Genomic DNA, 24,386 nt, shown 5'->3' with positions numbered 1-24,386 from the left:
ATATTCAAGTACACTCCTAACTAAACTGTTGTATAAAAGTATTTTCACCTTAGCACTGCGAAAGATTTTTCCGTTTCTCAAGACAAAACCTAGCATCCTGGACGCTTTGTTAATAGTTGACTCAATATGCGGTTTAAAAGTTAGTTTTTTGTCAAATATGACGCCCAGGTCCTTTACACAGTCCATCTCTGCAAGAACGGTGCCCTCTAAAGTATACACTGCTGGAAACACATGTATTCTACGAGTAAATTTAATAAATGAACATTTACCAGTGTTCAGAAACATGCCATTAGATTTGCACCATATGCTAAGATTGTTAAGGTCATTTTGTAATAATTTACAATCCGTCATTGAATTGATTACCTTAACCAATTTAAGATCATCGGCATACAAAAATGGTGTTGAAAATTTAAAAACTCCTGGCAAATCGTTTATAAATACATTAAAGAGAATAGGACCAAGATGAGAGCCTTGAGGGACTCCAGACGTAATGTTATATATTGCAGAAGCAAATCCATTTACTACCACGTAGAAATATCTATTTCTCAGGTAAGATGCAGCCACTGCAACATGGTGCCACCAAAACCGTACATAGTCAACTTCTCTACAAGAACACTATGTGAAACCTTATCGAAAGCCTTGCTGAAGTCAGTGTAAATGACATCAACTTGCGCACTCGAGTCAACCTTGCCAATAATTACCTCTACAAAGGTCGCCAAGTTAGTAGAAGTGGATCGGCCCTTAGTGAAACCATGTTGGTGATCGGACAAGTATTTTTTAAAATAATTTTGAATATATGGACAAACAAGGGCTTCCAAGAGCTTAGCAAACGACGACAGAATTGAGATTGGTCTATAATTTCCCACTAGTTCAGCGTCCCCGGATTTATGGATTGGAACTACCTTGGCCATTTTCCATTCTGTTGGGAAAATTCCAGTGCTAAGTGAGACATTATAAATTCGAGTTAAAGGAAAAGCTAGAGTCTCGGCGCAATTTGAGATAAAAACCGGGGGAATCCCATCAGGACCGGCACCTTTAGATTTATCTAATGACTTGAAAAACTTTATTACTTCAGATTCGTTAATAAAAATCCTTGTAAAAGAGTCATGGTTGTTTGCAAAAATATCAGCAGTACTAAGGTTCTGAACATTACCGTGGACTATTGAAGTATCATCTTCATACACTGATGTAAAGTGGCTAGCAAACATGTTGCAGATTTCTTCACCATCCGAACTACACGTGTTTCCATCACTCATAGCAGCAGGATTACTTTTACCTCCCCTCTTTTGCTTATAGTAAGACCAAAAATATTTGCAATTTCTAGTGATATTTGCTTCTAAGAACCTGATGTACTCATTATAATTCAATCGAGCCACCCTCTCGCTTCGCATACTCAAACATTTAAGCTCTAGTTCATCTCTAGGATTTCTATATTTTTTGAATCGCCTGCGCACATTTTCCTTTTCGGCAAGAATTCTGATCAGTGGTCTACTAAACCAGAATGGAAAATTTTTTTTCTTAGGTTTGGTAATAGGAACAAAATCACGGATAGTTTCATTAATGAAAGTATAAAAATTAGAGATCATCTCGTTAACATCTTTACATGATGCAAATAATTCCTCCCAATCAAAATTAGCTAAATATTTATTTAACGAAGTATAATCAGCGTTATAAAAGTTAAATCTAGGATGGTCATTGTAAATAAGTTGCTCCTTACCTACCAGAGGAAGAACGATGTGAAGAGGAGGATGAAACGAATGCGCGTTCAACAAAACTTCACAAGACTTATTAACCGTACAGGATGCATTTGACAAAACGAGATCCAAAATCTTACCGTAGCTATTCACTATAAGATTGTGTTGCTTCAGATTGTTCAAATTTATAAAATTTAGTAGTGACTGCTCCAAAGATGTAATTCCAGTAACTTTACCCGTCTGATAAAGCTCAGACCATGTTATTTTTCTCAAGTTAAAATCACCAACAATAAATATGGGGGAATCCCATTTATCAAAAAACATATTACAATTTTTAAGGAAATCATTATTATTACGTATTGATTAGGATTATTAATTTATTCTGACGATTATGGGGCATGTGTTCATACCTTCGAGCCCTGGCCTTAGCCCGCCTGGCCTCGGCCTGCCTCTCGCGTTCCTCGCGCTGCCACGGGTTGTGCGGCGGCTGGCCGCGCGGCGCGCTAGCGCCGCTCAGCGGGTATACTGACACGGCCGGCGGCTCCAATGCACTCGCCACATAGCGCTCTGCAACACAATTTAATTCTACTTTATTATTCAAAAAAAGAAATAAATACTTCCAATTCAGTAGTATTGCAAGATTATCCATGATTTTTAATTTCGCTGCTTTTCAAGTGTTCAGGTCAGTTATGTGAACAAATGAGCTTCTTTTTTTGTAAATAAAACAACGATACATCGTCTGCGCGCCAGACATTATTCAGTTTTATTAAACAATCTTCCTGAAGAAATAAGTGTTTTTGAGTTAGTAATAATAATCATTTATAGTCTGCCTTTTTGAAGACGAAGTAAAATGACATTTGCAGTCATGTAGTAGTTGTTGACAGTTTTATCGATCGATTGTGAAAGAAGGTACAATTTTGCTGAGACGATTAAAACACTGCACCGCAGCGATGAAAACACGCGTCGTCCAACACACTGACAACGTTTCTCCGCGAGGGAGCGCGGCGCGACCGCAGGGTATGGCACACTGCGCTCCGACGTGTTCAGTTTTCTACAATGGATCTCGACGTCGATAAATTTATATTTGCTATTGAAAGTCGACCAGCAATTTGAAACATGACTTGTAAAGAGTACAGTGACCGCGTTCAAAAAGTAAAGCAATGGGAAGCAATCACTACGGCCATCAACTACGAAGTGAGTACTTTAAGTCGCGGTGCAGTTTATTAACTCCCTTAAAAATGTCTTAAATTGTGAATGTTACAACGTTCTAATGGTTGGCCTACTAGTACATTATAGTAAGAACAGGCGGATTCGATTATCTATATTGAATGAGAATGAAAAACTTTAAAATATGTCTCCTCTTTGTATTTTTAATACACATAGTTCTAAATGCCGTGTATGTATGTACGAATTTACAAAAATTGGCAATTGAAATAACCTGCGCCCAGCAGTTGGACGAACAATGGGCCGATGATAATATAACAATTATATCGTCATCGGCTATTTATTGCATAAGCGTGGCTAACATTCAGTCGATAGTTGATAAAATATTTATCGACTGCAATCACTACCTGCTTATAAGCGGGCAACACTATTGCGCAATGAACTGCCATTTTACTCCATCTTCAAGAACGATAGATTATATTAAGATTTAAGAGTATAATATTCTAGATAGTCATCGATTAATTAACTTTGACGTGCTAGGAATATTCTCACCGTCATCGGGCTGCAGCGTGCCAGTCTGCTGCTGTTGTTGATGTAGTTGTTCTTCTAATTCTGCCTCTGATCGTCTGACACCCTGTTCGCAAAATATTGTAGATTATATTATATTTATCAGTAAAAAGAAAATAATAAGTTAGGAATTTGTTTAAAAGTAACAATGCTCACCTGTGGCTTCGGAGCGACAGGCGGTTGAGACCGTTGCGGAGAAGGCGGTCCAGGTGGATGCCACTCGTACCTGAAAACAGTTACAGTTTAAGCGCTCTAAGGCTGAGATTTAAAAAACCAACTTTTTTTAAACTTGGAGTTTGATTTGTTGTTTATTTTGTTAAACTTAGGCAAAGTTCGTTTTGTACATACAAAAAACTTGCTAAGCTCGCCAACTATCCTTAGCCGAAGTCAAATTTCGCTAAAATATTAATCTTAGCCTTAGTTAAGTAACAAGTTAGGCTGAGCATAAGCGCAAATAGAGAAAATTCGCCAAAATTTTTTTTCTTGTGTACCGACTATAGCGCTAATATAGCATTAGTATGCGCAATGATCATGCTAGGGCCTGTAGCAGTGATATTTATTATGCGTGGCATCATTTGTAGAGAAAATTTGCAATGCCATCTTGGTTCTCATGCTAAGCCTGCCTATGAATTAAACCAACATAATTGAGCAGTATGTCTCATAGGTATTTTGGAGTATATCGTGGATACATGTATGAATTTGTCGATGTTTTTTTTATTGGCATGGGTGGGGTTCCAGAGAAACCATAAAATTTATAATTGCAATTCTATTTACAGCACCACAACGTATGAAACGCACAATCGCGTTCACCTTCATAGTATTTTCTAACAATCATTTCGCGCTGTGTACCTCTCAATAAAACATATTTCCTTATACGTATATCACTTACCTCTGTGGTGACATGTGCTGGTTATGGTACATTTGCTGATTGTTATGCGGCGGCGGGCTGTGCACGTGTGGCAGCTGAGGTGACTGTGGCGCAAATTGCGGCGACAACGGCCCGTGCATATGCATACTCGGACTCATAGGACTCTGATGATTCTGATGGTTTTGCGTCATGATGTGGTTAGTTTGAGTCATCATGGGACCAGGTGGTGTTTGCGCCAACATTTGCTGGCTCTGACTGAGCGCTTGATTTGGATGCTGATGCGTTAACAACGGTGGGGGCTTTCCATGGTACATTTGTTGTTGTTGTTGTTGTTGTTGCTGCTGCTGCTGCTGCCGTCGTGTTACTTCCTCGGACATTTCTGCTAGTTTTGCAGCGCGGGCATTCATTATATTTGCCTAAAAAAGTAATATGTGACGTTGTAATAGTAACTTGCAGCAATACTTTTGAAGAATCGCTATAATCCATAATGGGTTAATACAACGTCAAATGGCTTTGGTTGATTTCCCAGAACAGTCAAAGTGTTGAATCAATCACAAGAGTCCTAAAAAATTTCCACGATAGAAATAAACACAAACTGACCTCAAAATTTTACAAGAAAACAGCTGTATTCAATAGGTACTTTACATATACCAATGATTTTTTGTTAAATATCAACTGAACTAAATAGAACACGTATAGTATACGATATATCAAATGGCTTTAATTTTGTTTGTAACAAAAATAAATTCTGAAATAAAGCCAGTGTCCCTAGCACTCGACTCAAGCAAAATGAACCGTATTAGTACGGGAAAAATTTTAATTCGAGCTGGGCTAGTATCGACTATTAATGATCTACCCATTGCAGGCATTGCAGACATACAAGTTTTTGAACAATTTTTGTGAATCTACGACGTCAGTATCCTCGCGATGCAATATCTATAGCTTAAAAACTAGCGCTTACTTTGTATCAACTGTTTACTTACTTGTTGTAGCAATGGTGAATCAGGCGGCCGCTCCGCGTTGACTGCTGAGAAGTGAGCGGACTGTGGTCGGTTACTTCCCGTTGAGCTGCGCAACGACGACCATCTATTATTCATTTAATCATTATATTTCGTACGAAAGAAACAACTTTATCAGGCATTTGTTATTTAATTCAAAAAGTAGTACGTATGTATATCAGTAAATCAACCAACTTATTTATGATTACCTGTTCTGCAGTTGCTGCTGAGAGTGCACAGCGGAGAGGTTCTGGTAGAAAGCGTCGTGCTGCGGCTGCGAGAGGTTGTGGCTACTGCGGGACTTGCTGGCCCATGCAGCGCCCGAAACTCCACCACCGACTGGACCGCTTGACACCGGGCTTAGTGTGCCGCTATTACCGTGTTGCATGTGTTAATTAATTCTGATGATAACCCAACTGTGTTCGTAAACTACTTTCAATTCTAATATTAACAAAAAGTTTTACGAGTTGTTGTTTCACTGTGATTATAGGCCTTACAATGTTCCATTGTTAAGCAAATCGTATTGGATTATTAGTGGCGTCACAGATGTCGATTGCAGTATACGATTTATTATGTCTTGTTACATGATATTAACTTTAATATGTGTACTTACACGAGGTTGGTAAGAAATTACTAAGCGAGTAAAATGTACCTAGGGGGATGGAATTGTGGCGGCGGTGACGCGACCTGATGCAGCGCGGGAGTGCTTTTGCTAGGCTTAACAGGCTCAGCGGCCAGCCGCGAAGGCAAGTCACGCTCTGACGCGCGCCGCATCGCGCCACCACTGCCTGTGCCCGTCGCTGCAATACAACAAACACCATACATAACACTTTTCTTTCAACGTCGTGCTTTCTGAACGTCCAATAGTTTGATATTACGTACGTCAAAAATAACGTCGTGATATCCATCAAACCGTCAGATTTAAAAGAGCGTTAAATGTGTACTCGGTTTGTGAGACGTAGTCTAGCGTTTAGGTTCTAGTCGTTCAGAATACACATGATCAATCATTTGTAATTTACTAGTGAAAAATAACTAGAATCAAAATCATCACAAGAATTTGCGAAAAAATGTAGTGATAACATTAATTGCAAAAATTTCTTTATGTAAAAAAAAAGTTATCATAAGTCTACGAGTGTTAAACATTGTGCATTGACAAAAGTAAAACCAAGTTTCGGAATAACATAACTGTGTACTACAATAAAAATGTCATCGAAACGAGTCAAACGAGGAAATAAACAAAATGATGATATAAGCAGATTCGTTGATACTCTTATAAAAAAAAAAATCTTAAAGAAACGGTCGGCGTGCCAAACATAATTGAGTGAGAACGACAGATAACATATATCGTGCAGAGGACTATAACACACCTATTGTATTTATCATGCGTAGTGGTGGGTCTTACACGAGGTGTTGAGAGCGGAGGGGGGGCGAACGACTATCGCAGGACAGCTGTGGCGCGGTTGGCCGGCGGCGTAAGCAAGACGCCCGCGTACGCTGCCGACGCTTATATTCGGGCAACTCTGTACCACATTCACATACGACTGCCGTCTAGAATCAGTATTTACCGGCGCCGATGTGTCCAACAGAGACGACGCGAGCTTCTGTGGCACCATAGCATCTACCCTCATCACTCGCAGTCCATCGAAATTCTCCAAACTCCCGCTCCCCTCTAGAGACTCCTTGCTCAGCTTAATTTCAGAATTAACACTGGATTGATTCGATATTAACTTTATGTTGTCGAGAGTAATTTTTTTCGGCTTTTTATTGATAATTTCGTTGAAAACGAAACTATTGTTGTCAGCGTAGTCCTCCGAGGGAAGGTTGGGCAATTCAAATTCGTTTCCTTGTGCTAGGGTGTCTTCGCTACCTCGAGAACCATATCGAGACCAATCTTCTAATTGGATTAGTATACTTTTCACCTCTTCTTCGGACATTTTCTTACCTTTAGTATCACTTGAGTCAGTTTCCTTGGATTCATAATGGATATCTGCCAAACTAGCACTACTGGGTAGATTTTCACAAATTTTAAATTTATCATCCCTGGCGCTTAAATTAGGGCTAGATTGACAGTTTCTTTTGTAGTTCTTAACGCAGTATGTAAGATTGATATCATTAAAATGTTTGGTTAATGCTTTCACTTTACCAAAAGCCGGACGATATTCATCGGGAGATTTCCAAGACTTCCTGTCTACGCTATCCAAAACTTGCCTCGCACCACCGTCTAAAGGGGTATGTGCAACATTTCTTCCTGATTTTTTTTCATTTATAGTATTATCAAAAGAATCAGAAGTAGAATATGTAGAAGGAATTTCCGTTTCTTCTGATTTCGAAAATGATTTAGACATACTGAATAACGTTCTTTTAAGGCGACACTGCATGTTTTCTATTCTTCTTGACTCACTTTTAATATCTAGATTTAATTCCATTTTCCTGGGGAGAGGTGTCGGTGGAGTAGATATGACTTTTATGCCGATATCTATGGGAGATGAAGGTGTTTGACAAATTGCATCGGCTGTCTCAGGTTTAACTTCTTCTGACTTGTCTATTGATAGTGATGGTAAGATTCGACGAGTTTTTGGTGTTGCAACTTTGTCAAGTACGCTGTCATTTTCAAAAATTAGAGGCTCACAATTTGGTTCGTCTATGAACGGTATTAGATGCGAATCAGGCTGTGGTGTGCGACAGCACTCACACGCGCTGACGCACTCGTCTACGCCTGTACATCTACGTCTATAAAAATTGTCTTTCGTTTTTCGAATCTTGAACAAGTCTAAAGTAAGTTTGGTGTCTATAGGCTTCATTTGGGGGGGCAAACAGATGGCGTCATCGTTTTCACTGGATTGGTCGTAATTAATGGGCGGCTCTGGTACGGGAGGAGGATTTTCATCTTCCTGGGTTATATTGCTGTCATGTGTCGTTGTATCTGAACTGGGGTGAAGTTCATCGAAGTCTTCGCAAGTAAAGGTAAAGACTGGAATAGGCCGCGGAGGGGCAGGCCCGCATTTAAATTCTAAAGGACATCCAGGAGTATCTGGGGACATGTCGTCTTGTAATTGATTGTTTTCTCTGTCCAAGGTTATAATTAACCTAGGTATTGAGCCGTGATAATGCGGTTGACATTTCTCACTGTCATCTGTGCTAGATTCTGTCGACTCATCTCTCAAGAGATGGCATCTATTGTGACACGGCCGGCGACCGTACCCTGTAATATTAGATAATTGTATACGTCGAATCAACCTCGAATTCTAACATGGAGGCGAAAAGCGAACACAAGACGAAACAGTAATTCAATTAAAAATTGATGAACTTAAAATACGAAAACGGCAAATAATTCGACGTCGAGAAAAACAAATCGAAGCTTTAAAAAAACACAAAGAAGTATTACGGTACGCGAACACTTATCGATATCACAAGAAAAGTATTTTTGTTGTAGATTATATCGTTTCTCATGTACTTGAGTTCACGAGTTCGCAGCGTACTCTACGAGTTTCGGTATGATTATGAAGCAAGAAGGATTATATACACATGTACCATCCTGTTTCGATAAGTGAGTGCTTACCGTTTTGAATAATTTTTCGCAGCGTTGGTAATAACTGTACGAGTCAACAGATCGTTTGACATCTACACCTAATGCAAAAGGTAATAAGTATATAAGTATGGTAGTAGTTGCCTGCGGTGGCGAGCTCAGTGAGCGGCGAAACGGGCTTGGTGAGCGCGGGGTGTGTATTGGTGAAAGTTCCTGAGTTGCGCCGAAACCGGTCCTCGTACTGCACTTCTTCGTCTGGCGCCACATACCAACATTTTAGATAAATCTACTACCTTCTTTAAGCTACGTACTTCAGTAGACATAGACGAGCTGAGAGAGGTTTGTTCAACGCAAATATTTTTATGTTACTATCCCTCCTTGCCTATAAATTACAGAATGAATAATGTCTGGGACGTAGATGAAAAATCAGGTAACCTTAAACAGTTGCTATTGTTTTCATTTGTTAAACTCAAACGACATAGGCCAGGAACATTCAACTTCTACCTACGAAGCTGAGCGTATCCCCGAGTCCATATGAACCAATGTTAAATTAAATAAATAAATATACATTTACAAATAATCTAATATACTAATGTGTATATACTTCAGCAAAGGTTACCTTGTCGTTGATTATACGCAGGCTGGTGTAGCAACGTGGCGAGACCGTGGAGCACAGCTCCTTGCTTGGCAACCTCTAGTGTCACCGTGGGCCCGGTCCGTACTAGGTACTCTGCCGCCTATGAATAATAAAAACAAATTAATGAAGAAAAAATCCTCGGGTCTTTGTTAGTATTAAAATGTTCCGTGAAAAACCAGAGTACAGACAGTCTATTTTCAATAATTCATCGATAACTTCTTGGCTAATGAAAGGTAAAATTGTTTACACGGATCATCTACAAGATGCCTGTTTACTCTGATTCATGACAAGAGTAACGAGTCGTTTTTATTAGATTGGTGAGACCGAGTACGTACCTTTTCTTGTGTAATTCCCACGAGAGAATGTCCGTCGACGGAGAGCAGCTGGTCCCCAGCTGCAAGACGGCCGTCAGCAGCCGCCGCGCCACCCGGTACCACGGACTTTATATAGATGCCTAATTTGCTCTGGCCCGCTCCCTGCAAACAAGCAGTAGTTCTGATGTACAGAACATCCTAAATACTGACAGTGGATTTTCGTTTTGATATTTACTGATAACAAAACTATTAAATTTTTTTTTTATTATTATTTTATACTTTTTGTTTAGTTCAGATTTTGATGTGTTTCAGTGGTTTTTTATTTAATCTGTTTTCAATAATAACATTGTTCAAGCATTTTTTTTATTTTATTTTTGTGTTATTATTTTGGGCCACTTATTGACTTTTCAAATTAATGAAAGGCGTTTTAACTCTAATTTGTAAAAAAAAATTAATATTTTGCTTTTATTGATATTTTACTGATTCACCATCCAAAAAACCGCAGCTTAAGTTTCAAGTAAAAGGAAAATATTATGAGTAAAAAAATAATTTGTACACGTAAATTAGGCAACTGGAAACTCTCGTCCTTTGCGCGATGTTGCAACTTCGCGCAGCATCGCTTGCGGCATCCAAGTCGCTAGTAGAACTTTCATCCCGGGAATCTCAGTGTCGAAAACTTCGAATCTCAACCATTTTTTGGCGTTTTTGAGAGTCAAGACTGACGTTTTCAATCTCAGGTATGTAGTGACTTTTGAAACTTAAGTAATTTAATTAAAAGTATTAAAAATCTACTAAATTATCAGTTTTTTTTATATAGTACCAAGTGACGGAACGATTAAATCGTCGCCTATCCATAACAGTTGCAGTGCCACTCAGTGCTTTGAATCACAAAGATCTCAGGGGCACTACCACTGTGCCCGTCACCCTGAGACATAAGTTGACAAGTCCCACGTAATTTCACCAGCATCCTTCCAAACCGGAACGCAGTAATGCTCACATTATTGCTTGGCGCCAGAAATAGGTAAGGTGGCAGTATTTCCCTGGACAAACTCTTTCACAAGGAGCTCTACTGCTACTACTTTTATTCTGGCTACACGGATGTGGCAACACTGTAGAGTGCAGCTTATTATAATTTGTGGAATTTAAGAACGGTAGTAACAAAGTCAGGTACTCTCCATCTAAAACTGTACTAAACGCCCATTGTTTCTTACGTACCCATTATATAAATGAAAAAATGACTTTTTATTTTATAATTTGTGTTAATAAAGAACTTAATTAAAATATCATGTTTTGACTACCTAAATATATAGAAGCCTACTTTTACGTCTCGAAAGTGTCATTTTTCCCGGGACTCGGAAATGCAGTGAGATTGAAAGCCTTAGTCACTAGTAGCTTTTTATTACACAACGATACAATGATACAACTCACCTTAGCCGCAACAATACTAAGTCCCATCCCATTCGAATTCTTGTTTAACTGTATTATCTGTACTCTTGGGTCGGGCGGACGTCGATTCTGTGATCCATATCCTGTCATATAGACTGTCCATACGCCAACCGCGTGCGGTTGGTGCGCCAGACGGCATAGTCCTCCTCTTTGAAGAGGCGCGACAAACTCTGCTAGTCCCGGAGGGACGCCACGGACTACTTCTGCACTGAATCCGTCACCAGGTATTAGAAGGCCAGCGCCCAACCACTCGCTTTCTTCCAGCCTTATCTGAAGAGTAAGAATTGTAATGTTTTTATTATGATTATTTATTGACACAAAGGTCGAACAATCACAAAAAAATACTTCAACCTGACTTGACTCGAATCAGTGTGTTGCCTCACCGTGGCTAGCGCTCTTACCATACTGAATTAATTTTATATAATTATTGTTTAACTTATGAAATAAAATCTGGGTCCTTCAAATCAGTCATTTGTTGTAATTAAGTATTTTCAAAATGATTCGTCAAATAATTTAAATTGTTATACACGAAAATTTTATTTTGTTTGATTGTTTGTTACATAGGTCCAAGTGCATTGTTCTCTTACATTATATAATAAAAAGTAACCAACCTCTCTCCCATCAGCTCTACATAGTTCGTCGGCTAAGGCTCGAGCGTGAGCAACGGCTGCCTCTACGACGTCAGACGTGCACAACGGTGACAGCAGAGCGCGGACTTGTACAGAGTTCAACTTGAAACACGCTGACAGTGCTGCTCGAACTTCGTCTGCATTGCGGTATTCGCTTTGGATTAACCGGGCTGCAAGAAAATATGTAATTATTAGTAAGTCATATAAGTAGAGCTTCCAACATTTGGAGATAGACCCGAGGTCTAAAGTCTTCTTGTTTTTTTTAGTGTTATAAAATAAGTGTTAAATTGCTTATGCTTATATTTCTTATGCTTATATTAGTAGTACTATTAGGTTTATGTTATAGATATGTGGTTTTTTATGGCAATGTAAATTACCGGCTTGGTGGGTCCTGGCGAGATGGCAGTCAGCAGCGAGCTCGAGTCCCTGCCGCTCGGCCCAAGCCGCCAGCATAGCCAGCCGCGCCGCCAGCGCCGCGCCCCACCTCCCCGATACGCAACCCGGCTCCGTTACCAACTACAACATTAACACAAATAAGGTACTAAACAGCGAGAACCAGCTGACGGTAAGGAAATATACTTTGATGGTGACCCTCTTACCACAAATCTGTAGTTGAGAAGTAAAGAACCTTATGGGTATAAAAGTAACTTTAACTATGTAGCGTTTTAAAGAGAATGAGGTTCTTAATTAGACGTTTAAAAATAATCTTAAGGTCAAATATCGACTGTGAACTGGCTACTGGTACTATCTCAATTTTGACAACTTTACAGGATGTAGAAAAAATCATTTATATAGCATTCGCTTTATTAAATAAAAATATGTAGTGTACATACATACAAGTCTAATAAAAATATCTAAAAACTACGTATTTTTATCTTATAAACCAGATGATCCTGTTAAGTTTTCAAAATTGAGATAGTACCGATTGCCAGTTCACAGGCGATATGTTGAATAAAACATAAATGACGATAGGACTTAATGTCTTTCATCTTTGCGTGATTTTTCGCATTATGTAAGGCAATGTTCGCAAAAATATTTAAATTCCAAAATATGAACTTAAGGTCCTTTATCCCTCACCTACAAAAATAGATATACTAATATATATATTTTATTTGCTCATATGAATTGCACATAAATAACAAATCGACCTTAGAAAACGAAAACGTAATCAATAGCACTAAAACAAATTTTAATTTAATTGTGTACATTAACAATATTATATAAAACTTTAATAGATATCGTGTACTGTTACTACTCTTATTTTATTTTATTGATTTAAACAAAGTAATGAAAGTAATATGTTTTAGAACACTTTCTATTTTATTAAAAACACACTTTGTTTTGTATATAACAAAGCATGACGTTCGAAAGTATGGCGTTTCGAACCGAAACGCAATTTGAAAATACAAAGCAGTAAAAATTTTATTACTCGTTTCAGGATTGTTCTAATAGGTCATAAAATATAATTTATGTCTTTTCCTTAACTCACATATTTCTACAAAAAACAATACGTGCACTTACTTCTTTAAATTATTGTAATAAATTATCTTAGAAGGAGCTCTATATATTTTTTGTTACGTGTAATTATATACGTGACAGAAAAAGTATAAATTGATCAGTTATTATCTCTTGTTATTACCTTATTGAAACAAACAGCGTTTATATAGTGGAAGAGATGCGAAAATAGTTGTATAGTGAGCGCGGCGTTGACTCTACACCGCCGTAGTAACACCATAGCTGCTGCGAGCGTTTGAAGAGTCGGCGCCGTCGCTTCAGTGGCGTCCACAACTGCTGCGTTAGTTAACGTCGCTAATGCTCTCGATAACTCTTCTTGGAAGCACGATACTAAATTGCTGTAGGGATAGTTATTTCATGATTTATCATAATAGAAAAAGGTTGAATATGGCACTGATATACTTATAACAAATATATCTCCCGTTTTCTTGTAGAGGTTTTTAAAATTACAAATTAGTGATACTGAATTAAGAAATGCAGCCGCAATTAATGTAACAAGTGTTCATACGTGATGGAATTGCGCAAATTAGTTCTCTAGGGGATCTTTGTTGATCTTTATGAATATAATTTTTGCGATTAATTTGACGTGGTACACTAGAGGTGATATGTCACTGTCCGGTTTTCTCGCTAACGTTTATATGTAACTATGCCCTGTTGCAGTACTAATGTGGTATGATCAATTATTGCAGTGTTTTATTTGAATAAGTATATAAAAACGATAATGTTACGACAAACAATATACGTACTTATATATATTTTGTATAAAAACAGGGTCATACAATCTTAAATAATCGTAATATGTTTACTAATAGCAAACTTTTAAAATCTCAATAATGACTTTTACTTTGCAACTATAAGATAATTTACCTGAAAGCATTCTGCACGGTAGTAGGTAGTAAATCCTGCGCTTGCGTGGAAAAGGAAGATATGTGTCGGTCGCATTTGAGGAAGTGCAAAAGCTCGCTCGCGTTTGCCATCCAAAAGGCCTGCGCCGCGGAATCCGTGCACCGGTCCTATACGAACAAAGTATGGAGTTGCTTTATCAAGATATTTTCTTAGTCATTCACAACTTACTCAAACACTTCTTCTTCAAGAAGTGTTTAAGTAAGTAATGGCCAATATGCGATAGATAAATCGAAGATAGCGGGGCCGTATATTTGCTTAGCCGTGCCGCAATATGTCCTTGTTTATATGTTAACGGACAATGTTCAACTAACGTAAACACTGTGTTTTAATTACATAGAATAAACACTTACTTGGACGGTAGTGTGGATAAGCGTCGCAACGTGGTGTAGGAAGGCGGTAAGTTTGTGAGCGCGCTCGGTTGGAGTCAACTCGGGTCGGTAGTGTGTCGATGCTCGATATCTGTATTGATAAATATTTATTTGCCGTGGTAGAGTTGTGGAGAATTAGTGCTTAAGGCTTCACAAAGCTCCCTTCCTATCGGTTTGCTGAATGTTTTTTCTCCAACGTTATTGTAGTGTATATAGAACAGAATTTTAAGGTTTAGGGAAGAGATAAATCTTTTAAAAACAATGGACAACAGAAGGGGAAAATGTTTGGGCATTTGTTACGTTATGATGAATTTGTGATAGTTATAATTGAGGTCAAAAAGCTAACGATGAACCGTGACGAGCGGAGGAGGCTACACCGACAAGAGCCTGGCTCTTAAATAGGATTTGAGTAGTAGAGTAGATATTGAACTAAAAATAAGAACTGAAATAGAAATATATATAAATACAATAGTAGCATTAGCAGCGTACTTTCCGCATTGAATTAAAATGAAAATTAAATATGTCTCCTTTTTGTATTTTTCATAAACATAGTTCTAAATACAGTACAGTGTATGTGTGTATGAACTTACTAAAATTGACAATTCAAACGAACTTGTGCTCAGTAATTGAATGAATAATGGGTCGAGGATGATTCAAATGAAACAAGCTCGGCTATTTATCCTATAAGCGTGACCGATATTCAGTCGATAGTCGATAGAATATTTATCGACTGCAATCTTTAACTGCTCGCAAGCGGGAACCGTTTGCGCAATGAACTGTTATTTTACTCCGTGTTCAAAAAAGACAGGCTATAGTGAGTACATTAGCACTAGGTACTCTTTTTTATATGATATTGTAGCTTATGATGATTTACAAACGAGAGGCAACGTACAAAAGGTCTTAACGTAACATGATTGCTCATATGAAGCCTTTCAGGGAATTATAACACCGCTCTTAAAATTTAACGTGCATTAAAGTTAATGCATGTTTGTGTACTTGTGTGTTTATCAACAAAGCTAGGCGTTTAGAAAGTGAAGTGTGAAGACCACACGTAGTCACGTCATGGGAACATTAGTTTTTGTTAATATATTTAATGTACGCAACTTACCTAGCGCACAGGTACAATGTGTAAACAGGAGCTAGTTTGAAGGCCGGCGCATGGGGGTCAAGGCGCGTGATGACGGCTTGCAGAAACTGCGCTTGACCAGCCTCGGGGAACTCCAACACTGCAGGCAAGATTGGTTCTTGACCAGGTCTCGACGCCGGCACTGTTGCGCTCAACCTAGCACCATATTTTGTTAATGTAGGCTAAACTACTCCCAAGAACAGAAGATAGGTCTGCTGTAAAATAGGCCTTTTATTTTTTTTTACATTTTATAATCGATAATTTAAAACATCAAGGACATTTGAAAAAATAGTAATACAACTTACTGCAAATTACAAAATTTCCCCTATACAAGTAAAAATAGATAGGCTATTTTTACTTGTATACAAACACGTATTTCGTTTTTTATTGGTCATGTTAGTATTATTACCGCGTACACTTTTCACACACCGGTTCGACTATTCACTGCAATAATACTATAATGACCAATAGAAATTCGACAGGCTTCGCTGAAGCACGTCTTGTGGTCTCATAAAGGTCTTTCTGGTTTTACTTTCGAAGAACGAAAATCGCCTGTTTTAGAAAATTACATTAATTAATATTAAGGACTCCTGAAAGCCAATTTTCAGCCGGTACGAAAAAATTTCGACAATCAATTCAAATTTATAGTTTTGAATTTTGTTGACCCGTACGACTAAAGCCAACAACCTACATGGATAGGCATCTTGTATCAATCATGCCAATTTGGCGTCAGCTCCGGACTTTATATAATTCTATGGAGACAGCAATCTTCAATGCACATTATTTATTATTAGTTCAATTGATAATATAATAAATAATATATCAACGTCTTAGGCATAGTAACTGCTGTTAACAGGGTTCACGTTTCATTTATATTTATAAACATTTTGCGATGTATCTAACTAACACAGTATTATTAAGTTATTAGTTACTAGCGAAGGTGCGATTGATGTACAAAATGAATATTAATATACATATAAAGAATCTTATTAGTTATAGGCAAAATGATCATTAAAGTGTCATTAACCGGATAAAAAGACAATATAGGGATAATATTTACCCGGCCATTTTTCAACAAAACATTATGAATCACGAATTTATACTTAATAATCGATTATAAAAAAAAAACTTATTACGTCGTTTGTATTTTGGCCTCTGAGTAGTAAATATCGGGAAGGTGAAAACTAAGACCAAAAACGAAAGCACGTCGGTGATTAGTAGAAAGGTCGTAAGTAACATTTCGAAAAAAATTGTGAGGAGCATGTTTTTTCGGTTTAACGACTATTTTAAAATATTTACGTCCTGTTTTAAAATACAATTTTGGTTTAAGTTTAAGTTCTAAAATTTCAATTTTAGAACTTAAACTTAAATAGGGCGTAAATATTTTAAAATAGTCGTGAAAACCTAAAACATGAAAAATTTTTCCAAATGTCGTTTTCTACAAAACATATACACATACTGACGATAATGTCGTATAATAAACCGTTTATAATAAATCGTTTGTAGGAGTTGACGTACGACGCTAACAGAATTCACATTTGCTATTTCACAAGAAAACTGACAACATGTAGCTTGTGTTATAACAAATTTCAGTAAAACCATTATTTACTTTTCCTAGAACCGAGTGAATGTGACGTCCATTGTAAGTTCACTACTCACGCCGCGTTTATTTATCCGTATATATACAATTCATACTATATTTTTTTACTGACCTAATTTGAACTACATCGTGTAAGAAAATTACAGCACACGACGCAGCGCTAATACCATCACTCGAGTATAATTAAGAACCTCGGGTAATTCAATACACCCGTCAATTACTTACGATCTATACTTCGCCCATTAGGCACCCAGAATTCATGTTACGTTTTAAATTAATGGACAAGGGAAAGGACATTTTATTCACTTTTCCTTTTTAACAATTTATTAAAAGTTACCTGTTGTCGTGGCCAGACCCGCCGCTCTTCGCACTGCAAATGCTTTTAGTCTCCACATTACCATCTAAATCGAACGTGGTCTCATAATTATCCTTATACTGCGAATTCGCGGTCCTATTGACACTTTGATCCTGATCGTTATACAACGAGCCTGAATGCTCGTCTCTCACATCTCGTATGTAATCATCTTTAGAGTCGTTGAGATGTTGGGACATCATTAGAGATTCATTATCGAGTTTTAGCGTGTTATTGTTGTATGGTGCGACGGTATCATTAGCGTTGTACGCGTAAGCATCTTGCGAGTCAGGGCTCATGGCGCGCGGGTAGTCCTCGGCGTTGGCGTTAGGATCGAGCGGATCTGGTTGATGGGAGGCCATAGAAGTGGGCGACATCGCGCCGCTGTTATCACCAGGTGATGTCGGCGATCTAACGTAGTAAGAGTAACGGACACAAGCAGATGTTGGTGAGCCAGTGACAGAAACATGCAACGAAAGAAAACAACTATGATAAATGATGAACATAAAAACACAGAAAGTGATTGCACAGGAAGCGAACTGGACAGTGTTCTATATTGGTTTAAAAAAATCAAAATAACAGAGTTGTATGTGTTTCTAATATGCTGAAATAGTACCTACTGAAGGTCGTCAAAATCGAAGCTAATCTGTTTATGGCGAATTTTAATTATCAACATTCAATAATTGTTAACATTTAATGATCGTCTCACAAATTAACACATAAAAAATGTCTTCGATAAGAACGACGATGTGTGTTTAGAATTGAAATAAGTAAAATACAACACGGACTAAAATGCACAACTAGTGACAACATAAAGAAGTTGAGTAAAAATAATACACCACGAACCTGTCGTATATAGAGCCGGAGCCAAAGTGCTGCGACTGCGATAGGTTCCTATTCAGCAGGTTCTCTTGCGCCGGGTCCACGAAACGGAATGTTGATACGCGCCCGAACTTTAGAAGACAACCGTGCTGCACACAATAGAATGGTATTAGCACCGGATTTTTATTTATTTTTTTTTTTTTGTAGGAAAGGATTTGCTAACATTGGATGTACTTGCAAATTATAAACTAGCAATTAATAAAATTTTAATTTTGAAAACTCGAGCGACCGAGCTGTCGGGTCGCCTCGCAGAAAGAGTAAGTTTAGCCATTCAAAAGGGAAATGTTGCCAGCCTTCAGGGTACGAATATGTAAGGGTACGGCTCTCGAGGAAATTTTCTATTTATAAGCTTTTTTACATTTTTATGTGTTATAGTTACCTGTTATAGTTTAGTAATTGTAAAGAGTAAGTAATTAGATAATTTGTTTTCATATTGAATGTATAGTAATAATATAAATTATAATTTTGAAATCGTTTGTTTCATCAAATTTTTTTTTTTGTGGCCGCAACATACTTAATACAATTTTTTTTATCAAAAAGTCCATATTTCTTCTCAAAATTCACAATGTTACGGCCGTATTAAATCAAAAATGGCAATGTAAAAATACATTAATTAGAGAATACTTAATAAAGAGTCTTTACGAGAACGCGCCACTGAATGTAAGTTATCGAGTTATACCGAACACAAGGAGTCGGCAAGGCATTCCGGAAGTAAATACGGCGTAATTAAAAGCACCGCCAGGGATAATTGCCTTAATACGGTTGAGAACATAACGCAATTTACCAGTTTTCTTATTTTTGCTTATGAGCGAAATAGCAAATTAGGTCGTAAATACTTATTGCAACTGTTAACTAAATATAATTTATTATACTTTTTTATTTATTTCTTACGGGCACTGATAGAATAGCTTGTGTTTATTTGGAAAACAATAGTAATTATTTGTACTATTACCCCCAGAAAAAGTAACTGCCTCGGTGGCCAAACGGTTACCATTCCGGACTGCAACGCAGAGGTCCCAGGTTCGTTTTCCGGGCCGGGAGAAATGTTTGCATACATTTGTTTCTCTCGTGAGTTTGGGTGTAATTTGTGGTTCTCTATGTGTGTGTCTATGGCATCCGCGACTCAGGGTTACCCTAGTGCGGGGCTATGTTGAGTGTGTGCGTTATTATTATTGTTATTACCACTGCTAATATAATAAAGTAACAACCTAGTAAACAGGAGAAGCAAATTTTAACAAAATTGAGAAGGCTGTAGAAAACATGTAAAATGTTACACGTTTCACGATGTCCCAATGCCGACCGAGACGTGACCGGAAAAAGGGCTTCTTCAGGTTTAGTGCACACTAAAAAATAATGGAATCACGGGTCTTTATGTAGGGTGTAACATCAAGCCAATATCATGTCTATAGAATGTTTTTAAAAGCGCCGACACAAAAAGAAGAGTGCTTTAAAAATCAGTGGATACGTTATACTACAGAAGACTAATGCATCCAACTTTTTCTTTATTTTTAAAGAGGGTTTTATCTTTATAGATATGCTACCTTCATAGGGGCGATACTGAGGTGTTACAATCTAGATATTGCTAATTTCACAACGTTATACAATATTAGAGATAAAAAGGATAGTGATAAGACCGGATACCGGATATGCGGCGGGCATCTCCGCCGGACAGCCGGATATACGACAGACGGTTATCTGATTCACTGCCGTATACATGTCGCGACCGGCGTACAGCGCGCATCGCCGTGATTTATTGATTAGTAAATGATTGTGCTTTAACATTAACGATTTGATTTTTTGTGGTCACTTGGTTTTTATAAAAACGATTAATTTATTTGATAAAACAAACAAATACATAACAGAAAAAAATAGCAAAATTTGGCAATATTTTAATATTAGTGCTGTTGGTTTGTTGTGCCAAATTCAAGTTTCTCGCGGTGGAGAAGGAAAAAAAGCAATAAATGGTTTCTATTTCTATTTCAATTACAACAACCTTTGGCTGTATTAAAACTTCTAATTATTGTAATTATAAGCCTAGCATTTGATACACCATTATTATTTTGTTCCAATTTGATTTCATGAATTTGTTTGTGATCTAACTAATTCCAAGCCTTGATACCAGATTTACAAAAAAAAATTTACCTACTTACACGTTTTATTATCATCTTTAATCAATAAATCAATTTATTTCGCGTACTAATTATGATTTTTTCTCAGTTTTAAATTATCCGGTCGGATATAGTTCTACTATCCGGTATCCAGCCGGATGGTCAAAATAGGCCGGATAGTTACCGAATATCCGTTTCGAGATTAAACGGATATCCGGTAACTATATACAACATCCTGGCCAAGATGCTATTGCATGCGCCTACTGCACACAACGTTAAGTCCGGAATCTGTTGTCTTAACACCTCATTCCTAACACACTCAATCCAACTTATAAAATACTTTTTTACATCAAGTTAAAGAAGCGTTCTATAGCAAATGTACCACCCTCCTATAACGTGTGTACAAAGCGTTTACAAAGAGTTTTATGTCTAAGAACGTTCGCGTGACCTTTCGACTTTTTACCGAAACGTTCGCTTAGTATCCCAACAACCCTCCCGTAACTTTTTTGGGTCAATGAATGTTTTCCATTTCCAAAGTGAAAGTATAAAGTAGATTTACCCATATTTTCAATAGAAAGATTATGAGTAATATAAATAACTTAGGGCAAAGTTGTTTATGTCGAGGTATCGTACGAGAAATAAAGAAAAACATGTAATTTTGATAGGACAACGCTCACAAATCAGAAATAAATGACCGTGAGAGGTAAATTATAATATCATTTTGTAAGACAATATTACAAAAATGATTTTCTACATAAAATTACTAAGTGGGCATCCCGATATTGGCGAAATCAAAAGAGGAAAATATTTCCGCATTATATAGTAGAACAACCATTTTCTATTGAAATAAGCATTCTATGTAAAATGTTATTGGACGAATAAGCGAGTGCTTGTTTTGTTTTTAGCACATACTACTTCCTTGAAAATTATGTAGTAGATAGATACATATATGAAAGTTGTTTAATCCTATCGTATATATTTACTAATCAAACTCAAATAATTTCAGTAAACGCACACACTCAACATAGCCCCGCACTAGGGAAACCCTGTGTCGCAGGTGCTATGGACACACACATAGACAACCACAAATTACACCCAAACTCATGAGAGAAATAAATGTAGGCCATACAAATATTTCTCCCGGCCCGGGAATCGAACCTGAGACCTCTGCGTGGCAGTATGGTATGGTAACCGTTCGGCCACGGAGGCAGTTAACATATCAAAAATCGTGGTTTGTCAGTTTAGTTTCAAAATGATTGGTTCAAAAACTTGTTAATTTTCACATAAAATCATTTTATAGCTTTTCAAAATCCATAACCAAAGAAAAAAAACAATGAATTCCTCATGTTCAAAAGTTTTTGTGTGAAACATTATGTGAATAAACGTGATTTGCAAACTACGAAATGCCTTACGGGCCCACCTGGCACACTTCTCTTAAGATAATTGTTTAGATAGTAGACGACTTTTCTCTAAGGACAACATTATTGATATGTCACAATGCAAGAATGATGACTTACAAAACGGTATATATATTATTACAGCAGATTTTTGTTTTGGGTTTGTTTCACTTTTAAGTTTATTATAATACCAAAACAATTTTCTCAAGTCAACCGCATAGGCAATGAGTCGTGATATACTTACACTTCGCCTAGTGTAACATAATAGAGAAGATGTTATACAGCAACTGTTTTCAATCACGCACACGTAAAATTTTAAATATGAATTGAAGGTTGAAATATGCAGATAATATTTATATACGAAATAAAGTGAGGGCCATTGTTCTGTGTTCCATAAAACAGCACATAAAGGCAAAATAGAGAATAGTAAAAGATTTAATTTCTAAGTAATTACCTGTAGACGCTGCGTATGCATGATACGGCGTCCATTGACATAGACATAGGCGTCGGTGTGTAGTGGCGTGACGGTGTAGCCGCCGCCCTCCGCCGGAGCTATGACGCAGTGTCGTGGCTGGATCGACGGCCCGTATAGTTGAAGTGCCGTGCCGTTGCCAGATCCAACCTAAGTAAAATAAAGGCTAATAAACTCATGGCAACCAACGGGAGATCCATGAAAGTACGTGGTTTAATTAATATTTGATATCATCTGTAAAACACATACACTAATTGAATTAACTATATTCTGAGTAAAATTATACAATATGGTAGCAAACAAACATAAAATTCGACTATTAAAATATCGTAGCAAAAACTCGTATGATCGTAAGTAACGTGCGTACTGAAAATAACAGCTTTTTTTTTCAAAGGTTAAGTGATCCGTCAAATATTTTTTGTGTATATGTTCGTGTAGAAACAAAGCTGGTTCATTCAAGTGGATTATATGGAATATCATAAATTTTGGGAATACGGAGATGCGAGAGCTTTAAGGGATTTACGATATGCCTATGTGAATGAGGTTAGAAAGTACAGTCATTCCATTTTCTTTGAATTTACTTCATTTAATTTAACAGGCACATTTGTTGCAGTTTGCAGAGTGTATGTTTGAGTGGTATATATGTAGATCTTTCAAACAAAGTACTAGATAAATAAATAAAAAGTAAAATGGAGAATTATTATAATATAGAGAAAACTGTACTGAAAATTCCCCACAAAGAAACTTAAAACGTTATACCCAGCTCAATTTCCAACATACCTCCCTACTCATTACACGGTCTGTTTAAACTCGGAAACTAAAAAGACGAAATTAATGTTCTCAATTTTAGCGACGGAATTGTTCAATGTGTAGGAACTTTCAGCTAGTTTTCAAGTTCTCGCCAGACGCGCTTTATACTTTTATACTTGTGTACACAAAATTATAAAGTATGAAGTTTAAGAGTGTAGCAATAACATACGTTAAGGAAAGGAAACCCATCTTGGCTTCCATACATTTCTTGTGATCAATCAAATAAATTACATACGTCACTTCTTTTACGCGTCACTCGAGATTAATCGTATTTGCCCGCGTGATGGTACTCAATCTTTATACTGCCTGCACGACGTAGAGAGAGTTGGTAAATGTTTACGTATTTTCCAGTCTTTTTAATGATTTTTTTATTAGAGTTCTTACGAGAAAAAGTACTGAACATTTCTATAGGCAAGTACTTATTTTTTCAGCACTGTTGATATTAGAATGATCCTCACCTAATAAGTGTAAAGTCACCAAAATTTATTAGGATATTACACTGGTGAATAATTCACCAAGGTACACTCGTAAATCCACCTTATATTACTTTTGGGACGACCGTTACGCGCGAATTATAAGGTAATATGAGTATTTAGTACTGCTAGCACTGTTACATACATTACTAATAACTCTCTATAGTCGTACCATCACAATAACTCGCTAAGCAACTATATTTGTGTTAGGTTAGTAGACCTAGTGGATGTGGAGCTCAGGCATGAATTATATACATAATGCCAAGAATTCAGCTACACCCTAAATAAGTTAGTCAGTTCCGTCATTATCTACACATTCTAATTCCTCGTGAATTAATTGACGCATCGTAAATATCGCAGCATTTCATTATTCAATAGTTCACTACAACTGTATTCAGAATGTGCTAAATTTTATTATGAATAAGCCATAAAGCTAAAACGTCACAATTTTAGGCCATTCGCCAACCTTGCGTGTCAGGTAAGCCTTAGTTATTTCTCTATACCTTTTCCTGAAGAATTTGGTGTTTTTAACAT

The 24,386-nt window shown here is 37.2% G+C and overlaps 1 protein-coding gene across 5 annotated transcripts in view; it reads right to left on the bottom strand.

Annotated features, from left to right (window-relative positions):
- Positions 1-24,386, bottom strand: part of LOC113236920 (afadin) — a 94,547-nt gene that overhangs the window by 6,506 nt on the left and 63,655 nt on the right. For 3 of the 5 annotated variants that reach the window (XM_026473140.1, XM_026473141.1, XM_026473144.1), the window contains 19 exons: positions 22,552-22,719; positions 18,557-18,681; positions 17,696-18,121; positions 15,741-15,914; positions 14,615-14,723; positions 14,226-14,371; positions 13,483-13,696; positions 12,221-12,359; positions 11,826-12,013; positions 11,197-11,484; positions 9,790-9,930; positions 9,437-9,554; positions 5,944-6,091; positions 5,501-5,662; positions 5,277-5,379; positions 4,315-4,709; positions 3,582-3,651; positions 3,411-3,492; positions 2,105-2,261 (listed from right to left, as the gene is read on the bottom strand). In XM_026473140.1, the coding sequence (XP_026328925.1) occupies positions 2,105-2,261; positions 3,411-3,492; positions 3,582-3,651; positions 4,315-4,709; positions 5,277-5,379; positions 5,501-5,662; positions 5,944-6,091; positions 9,437-9,554; positions 9,790-9,930; positions 11,197-11,484; positions 11,826-12,013; positions 12,221-12,359; positions 13,483-13,696; positions 14,226-14,371; positions 14,615-14,723; positions 15,741-15,914; positions 17,696-18,121; positions 18,557-18,681; positions 22,552-22,719 (3,353 nt within the window). The remainder of the gene's footprint in view (positions 1-2,104; positions 2,262-3,410; positions 3,493-3,581; positions 3,652-4,314; positions 4,710-5,276; positions 5,380-5,500; positions 5,663-5,943; positions 6,092-9,436; positions 9,555-9,789; positions 9,931-11,196; positions 11,485-11,825; positions 12,014-12,220; positions 12,360-13,482; positions 13,697-14,225; positions 14,372-14,614; positions 14,724-15,740; positions 15,915-17,695; positions 18,122-18,556; positions 18,682-22,551; positions 22,720-24,386) is intronic. The other 2 variants (XM_026473142.1, XM_026473143.1) reach the window with 2 other exon arrangements.

Source organism: Hyposmocoma kahamanoa, unplaced genomic scaffold (assembly GCF_003589595.1).
Source record: "Hyposmocoma kahamanoa isolate Upper Pololo Valley unplaced genomic scaffold, ASM358959v1 92, whole genome shotgun sequence".
In the NCBI taxonomy this organism is placed as follows: domain Eukaryota; kingdom Metazoa; phylum Arthropoda; class Insecta; order Lepidoptera; family Cosmopterigidae; genus Hyposmocoma; species Hyposmocoma kahamanoa.
The sequence above is the reverse complement of the archived record's forward strand: the minus strand, read 5'-3'. Positions and strand labels throughout refer to the sequence as shown.